Raw genomic sequence first — 6,824 nt, 5'->3', positions numbered from 1 at the left:
TATCATCTCATATGCAGTATACACACTTTTCATTAATTATGAGATGAATTTATTATTGTTGCTATTAAAGTTACTGTTTTTTCCCCCTGTGTGGAAAAATGTGTGCTATTTTATGGGTTGAATGATTGAATGACATAATATCCCCCGCTCCCGATGTCCATCACTAAGTCTTGTAATTTTGTCAAGTATTTGTCACACAACATGGTGGTGCCCACCTCTGCCTTGTGCTTCAGGTGGCCTGGGGAGTTAGCGGGGGACCTGGCCCCAGCCCACTCTGCTTCACCTCGCCGGCTCCTGGCATTGCTCAGGGGTGGGAGCTTTGGGGAAGAGGTGGAGTGGGGGGCTGTGTGGGAAGAGGCGGGGTGGAGCGGGGGTGCTTACTGCTGGTGGTGCCAGGCACCCTGCTCACCCCCCCCCGCCCCGGAGCCCCCATCCCCCGAAGCAGGGGGCCCTCCCAAAGTGCGGGGCGTAGGGTGGTTGCCCTGGTCTGTCCTATGGATGGGACGGATCCACTTGGGCACCACCAAAAATGATGCAAACCTGCCGCCCATGACTCTTGGAGGTGGGAGGGGCACTCACTGACATGGTGTTTGGAATGGCTTAGCAACCCCTTCCCCATGGTGCCCCTAATCACCCTGCCTCTGGTTATCTGCCTGCTGCGCTGACCTTGCCACTGCTGCTCCCTGGCACTGAACGGGTGACGCTGTGTGCGGGCTTCCCGCGAGTTCCCCTCTCGCTGCTGTACCGGGGGCAGAAAGGTCTGTGCTAAGCGGTGACTCAAGTTACAACGTTCCTGGCCGCCCCGGGCAGGGCCCACGCGCTGCGCGGGCGCTCAGACACTCGCGACGGCCCGGGGCAGGCGGCTCTGGCCCGTGCGGGTCAGGCTACGGGCGGGCTGCAAACGTATCACAACGAGCGTCTCCCTCGCCCTGCGTGTGGCTGCGCCGGGCGGCGGGTGCTCGGGCTCGGGGAGGAGTTTGTTCTCTAACTGCGCCGGCCTGTCCCGGGTAGCGGCCCTACAAGCCGGGTAACGGGCCGCGTGATCCTGCCCTGGGTGGGAGGAGTTTTACCCGGGGGGGGCGGGGCCCGTCCAGCGCGCTCAAACGCTCCGCCGCGCCGAGAACCAGCCCCGGAGTCTGGCCGGGAGCGCGGCTCGTTTCTCCCCGTGTCCGGTCCCCGCGATCCAGGCCCGGCCCCGCAGGTGCCGCCCGCCCGGAGCCCGCGGGACGCTCCGGTAAGAGGCGCCGCCGCCGCCCGGGGAGGCCGACGGACCGAGCGGGGCGGGGGAGAGACGGACACGGACCGTGAGTGTGTCGCGCCCGCGCGCGGAAGCCGGATGACGCGGCCGGGGAGAAAGTTCTCCCCCGCCCCCCACGTATGGCTGGCGCGGAGGACCGAGTCGGAGAGGCTCGGTCGGCGGAGGCGGAGTTTCTCCGACGGGCTGGGGCGGGGGCGGGGGCGGGGGCGGAGCCAACCTGTCGGTTTCGATCGTCGCCCCTGGCCGCAAACCAGGGACACGGCGCACATGGCACTTAGGGACCGGGGCGTGCGCGCTCTATGCAAATGAGCCGCCTGCCCCGCCCCCCACGTGTGCTCTGTTGTTAAACGCCCCCGGGGCGGGGCATCGCGGGTCCCTCCGGCGCTGGCCGGGCCGCTCCCCCTGCGGGTCTCTGCGCGCGCCTCTTGCCGGGGGCTCCGCCCCCTTCCCCCGCTGGGTGTCTTTCCCATAGCAGCTCGGGGCTCTGAAGCCCTATAGGGGGAGGGGCCGATGGGGCTAAGGGGGTTTAATCACCATGGCACCGCCTCTGGCGGGGGGTTGGGCTGCTGGGCAGGGAACGAGAAACCACAAATCCCCCCCCCCCCCGACCCTGACCTGCTGGGTCCGTCTCGGCTTCCAGATCGGTTGGAGAGACCGGAGCAGGGAGGGGGAGCAGGGCCAGGACCCCGGCTCGGCTTCAGTGCTGAATCGGACCCAGTCAAACCGAGAGGAGCCGATCCCAGCCCAGCGTCTGCAGCAGCGTCTGTAGCCTGAGTGTCGCTGAGAGACAATGGGGCCAGGAGCTGTGGACACTGACAGCCAAGTGCCACTGCAGCGAGGGTACCGTATTGGTGGCAATGGACACCAGAGGAGTGGATGGTGGCCAGGTAATGGGGTGTTGCTGCCTGGGACCAGGCTGGAGAGAGACCCTGAGGCTGCCCCACATGGGGCCATGTTCTCAGTGGCAGCAGCCAGTGCCCAGCAACCCCCGTCTGTGGGCAGCAGGGACTGGATCTCCCCCAGGGGCTCTCAGGGCACCGATCCCGGCTCACAGCTGCTGCCTGGTGCACACAGCGGTGTCCGTGGGGCTGGGCAGGGGCCTTTTGGGCTGGGTGTGTCTGACCCCCTGGGACAGCCCTGGCCCAGCTCTGCCTGGTTCATTCTCCCCCCTTCTGCTGTGTGTGGCCAGTGTGAGACCCCAGTGTGTGGGGACAGGCGCACTCGGCAGTGTGGGCCCAGCCAGCGCTCGGCCGGGGGCACGGCGCGGGGAAGGGGGAGGCAGCTTGAGCTCCTGCAACCAGAACATGTGGGTCCTTGTCTCTGTGCCCCTGAGCTCACCAGGCCCCGTGACAGCCTGGCTGGGGGTGCAGGGAGGGCACTGGGCTGAAGGGAAGGAGGGACTGTTCTGCCAGCCCCAGCCTGCCTGATCCTCCGGGCTCCTCTCCCAGAGCATCTGACGGGAGGAGCCATCCACAGAACGGGGCATGTTCTAGGGCAGCTCCAGCCCTGGTGCCATCAGTGAGACATGTCCTTGCGGCCCAGGCTGACGGGTCTTTGTGTTTCAGAACCTCCTTGTAACTGCAAGAGACGCACTGTCACCCTCACAGTCGCCCTCGCAATCGTGTTCTTAGGTCTCATCATTCCTGTTATTATCCTGGCAGGTAAGTTCTCAGCCCTCCCTGCCCCCTCTCTGTGCCTTCCATTCCCCCTGGAGCCACCACAGTCACAGTCTCTCCTCCTGGCCTGTCTGGCTTCTGCCCCTGGGACAGAGGATTCCTGGGGGATGTTCCTCCACGACCCTCCTCCTGTTCCCCCCAGACCCCTGCACCTGGGCACTCTCTGTGTCGGACGATCTGACTGACATTAGCTCCCCCCAGCCCAGCTCTGAGCCCTTGGGGCCCAAGTCACTATTGCTGGGCCCCAGGCACAGTCACTGGTACCCCGGTGCAGAGTGGGGGTGATTGACAGAAGGTGCAGGGCGGCAATGAGCTGGGCCCTCTGCCTGCAGCGTGTCGCCCTGAGGTACCAGCCTGGCCTTCCTGCATCCCCGGGTCGTGCCCAGGGCCGGGCTGGCAGGTGCTGGCGTGTCACTGAAATGAGCTGTAGAACGCAGCACAGACACCGCCATTAACGCCGTGTGAAACCCACCAATTAGTGACCAATTAGTAATCAATTAGTGATTATTGAGGGGGAGAAATGTCTGTAGGAGAGAAATGCATCAGGTTGCAATCAACCAGTCAGTATAACTGGCCATTTCCTGTGACTGGAGCTCTGGCGCTGCCATGTGGCATTTTGTGTCCTTCCTTCTCACCTGCCTTTTATTGCTCTGTTGATCGCGTGGATGTTGCTCTTGTGCCTGGGATGAAATGCTCTGAGCTGTGTTAGTTCCCCCAGGCTGGGAGTGTCTCTGGAATCCTTCCTGCCAGGCAAACGTATCACAACAAACGTCTCCATCGCCCTGTGTCTGGCTGTGCTGGATGGGCCTGGGCAGCGGGTGTTCAGTCTGGTGAAGGGAAGGGAGTTTGTTCCCATCTTCATCTCAACCTGCCTCTCCTGGGGAGCTGAGCGCAGAGCAGGGAGAGGGGGGCAGTGGCCCAGGCTAGCAGGATTCCTCGGGGTAACAGACCTGGCAAATCGTGTTGAACTTGATCTCTCATCCAGTGTCACTCTTCTCCCTGCTGCTGGCCCGATAACTGTTCCCTCGTCTGCAGCTCCCTGCCCACCCCCTGCTCTAACACTCCCCTTGGGCCTGGTTCTCTGGTGCTTCAAAGCAGGAGCTGTTTGTCAGTTGCATCCCTGTTAAACGTGAACCCGAGACAGCAGCCAGAGATGGGGGTCAAGTAACCCCCTTCGGGGGCTGGATTCCCAGCATCCTTCCCTCCCAGCTGCTGCCAGGGGAGTGTCAGAAGCCTGGGATGCCAGGGATAATCTCTCGCCACAGATGGGCAGGTCCCCTCTTATGACATTTGTTATGTTCCCATTTTCAGTGTTGCTATCTTGGTGTTCTCCTGCTGCCCTGGGCCCCTGCTGCCCGGACGGCTGGGTCGGATACCGAGGGAGGTGCTACTATTTCTCCGAGGCCGAAGGGGACTGGAACAGCAGCCAGAGACACTGCTCCTCCCTCGATGCCTCCCTGGCTGGGATCGAAATCCTGCAGGACCTGGTGAGAGACTCTCACTGCAATGGCCTGGCCTTGGCTCAGCGCTGGCTGCTGCAGTAGGACCTGGGCTCTGCCCTGTGGGGCAAGGAGCAGCCCTGAGCCCTCTCGTGCTGGGAGGCCAGAGGGACTGGATTTCCAGCTGCTGAATGCCAGGCCTGGCTGGACCTGGGGGTCCTCTGGTGTCAGTGTGTGACCATGGGGATCGTCCACTCTCAGCCTTCCCAACAGGAGACTGTCCCTCTCTAGGGCTGGGCTGGCTCAGGTGTCTGCTGGGCTGCCTGGGTCTGGAGACAGGGCTGAGATCCCAGCTCAACTTGAAGAGCCAGTGCTCCAGGACAGCCAGCTGAGGATGGGGGAGGCTCCTGTCAGCCCTGATGCCTTCCGGCTGAGGACTGGGGTGTGGGGGGGGCTCTTCTCTCATCCCTGGCCCCTCCCAGCATCTCCTATTGAGATCAGCTGGGCTCTTTCCTTCCTCTTCCCCTGCGATGGTGAGGGGAGCTCAGCGGCTCTGTATGGAGAGGCTTTGACACAGAACGTGGCCTTGGGCCCCCCCCCGCCCGCCCGCCCGCCATGCGGCTTAGACCCAGCAGCACCCAAGAGCTGCCCCAGCCCAGGGCAGATTGGGGTGAGGGGAGCTGGGTTTGGGGTGGGAGGGTTAATACTGAATTACCCAGAGCTGGGCAAGAGGGAGGAGAAAATCCCCAGCCACCCCCTGGAAACACTCAGAGCCCTTCCGTGTACACCTGGGATTCCCTGCCCGGAGCCTGGGGGAGCAGCAGGGCCGGGCTCTGACACCACCTCTCCCTCTGCTGTTTTTAGGATTTCCTGCTGCGCTGTAAAGGCCTCCCGAGGGACCCGGGGCAGCCCTGGAAATGGGTTAATTGCACCAAATTCAACCGCCTGTGAGTCTTTTTCATTCAGCTCTTCTGTGTGGTGTTACCGCTGCTCCTTATGCCGACACTCACCTGGAATCTCCCCCTGGGGCAGTTTGGGTGGGTTGGGCCTGCAGGGGCCCATCCAGACCCAGCTGGGGGTGGGGGGAGCAGGAACTGGGGTTAAAATACCCACCCAGCATAAATGCTCCATGGAGGCCAGTTGATCTTAGAACCTCTCCTGGCCCTGCTGCCCACTGCCCCCTGCTGGAGGCGGGGCCTGTGGCTGGTGCAGGAGGGGGAATCGGGGTGGGGGGCCTGTAGCTGGTGCAGGGGGGGGGAATTGGGAGGGGCTGGGAGTGCAGCAGCTCCCTGCACTGTGCGAGTGTCTCCCCCTGTCTGCGACTGACGGGAAACACCCAACTCTTGCCTGACACCAGCTCCCTGGCTTCTGTCTTGCAGGTTTGTAATAACAGCAGATGGTGACTGCGTGTATCTGAATTATGAGAATGGGGTCAGCAGCTCACAGTGCACCAGTGAGAGACTCTGGATCTGCAGCAAACCTGATGCGTTTACAAAGGCGAAGGAGGCGGCAGTGGAAGGGGGCTCATAACAAGAGTATTATCAAAAATTAGCCCTGGAAAAGCCTGTTCACTCCCTTCCAGGAGCCCATTGGGTTGGAAGGGGCAGGGAGGGGGTAGGTGTGACACTGGCAGACCAGGTATCAGCTCATGCCAAAGTTCCCATGTCTCAGTAGGACACTGACAAATCCCCAGCTGGGGTCAGGCTGGCTCACCTGTGTGTTAAAATAGGTATTAACATTATAAGCATGTGCTTAGACTTTAGTGAATGGGTGTGAGCTGCTGCAGCATTAATCCTGCTTCTGACAGTCGCATCCCACATCGTAAGGTGATATTGGAGCATTTGTGTTGGGAGCCTCTGTGGCTGTGACAGGAGCCAGACAGGAGAGTGAATTAACTAGTGCGAAGTGCTGAACTCCCAACAGCTCGGAGCACAAAGGAGGAGGTGGGATACAAGAACAGACTGTATCTCTCTCGGTGCTGCTTGGATGCTGGGGGGCAAGGCTTTCGGAGTATATGCAAGAGATCCCCAGCTGCTGAGCCTGGGTTAGCCCTAAAGGACACAGAGCTTAGTATAGACCAGGGATACTCAGACTGCAGCTCACAAATGGCCCTTTGTGTGTCTCCTGTGTCTTTATAGCACATATTAAAACACTGGGTGATTTAATTATTAACCGATCAGGATGCTTTTACTATGTTAAGGGTTAACTTATCAACTTTCACTATGTTAACTTATCTGCTTTGGGAATAGTTTATATATATAAGTAAATATTTCCCCTGTCATACTGTTTAAATAGGGATTGCACTATAGCAAATGAAACAATGGAGTCACACTCCTGTGGCACTTTTGGGTAATGCTGATTGCTAATTTGGCTCCTGAACCACTGAGGTCTGAGTATCACTGCTCTAGGTGCTTCTGTTCCCTTTTGAAAATTAAGATTTGTAATCTATTT

General features: G+C 60.4%; 1 protein-coding gene across 1 annotated transcript; it reads left to right on the top strand.

Annotated features, from left to right (window-relative positions):
- The first annotated feature begins 1,123 nt into the window (after nt 1-1,123).
- Nucleotides 1,124-5,914, top strand: LOC120395002 (C-type lectin domain family 2 member D-like). The gene is made up of 6 exons (XM_039519176.1): nt 1,124-1,234; nt 1,899-2,145; nt 2,824-2,919; nt 4,246-4,421; nt 5,238-5,320; nt 5,753-5,914. The coding sequence occupies exons 2-6, from the start codon at nt 2,049-2,051 to the stop codon at nt 5,901-5,903; spliced, it is 603 nt and encodes a 200-aa protein (XP_039375110.1). The 5' UTR covers nt 1,124-1,234; nt 1,899-2,048; the 3' UTR covers nt 5,904-5,914.
- Nucleotides 5,915-6,824: the final 910 nt, after the last annotated feature.

The sequence above is a fragment of the Mauremys reevesii genome, unplaced genomic scaffold (genome assembly GCF_016161935.1).
Source record: "Mauremys reevesii isolate NIE-2019 unplaced genomic scaffold, ASM1616193v1 Contig89, whole genome shotgun sequence".
Taxonomy (NCBI): domain Eukaryota; kingdom Metazoa; phylum Chordata; order Testudines; family Geoemydidae; genus Mauremys; species Mauremys reevesii.
This window is presented reverse-complemented; position numbering and strand designations above follow the sequence as displayed.

Coding starts and splice junctions, on each gene's coding strand:
- LOC120395002 (XM_039519176.1), top strand. CDS start 2,049: ATGGGGCCAGGAGCTGTGGACACTGACAGCCAAGTGCCACTGCAGCGA. Junction 2,920..4,245: donor TCCTGTTATTATCCTGGCAG/GTAAGTTCTCAG, acceptor TCCCATTTTCAG/TGTTGCTATCTTGGTGTTCT. Junction 5,321..5,752: donor TGCACCAAATTCAACCGCCT/GTGAGTCTTTTT, acceptor TCTGTCTTGCAG/GTTTGTAATAACAGCAGATG.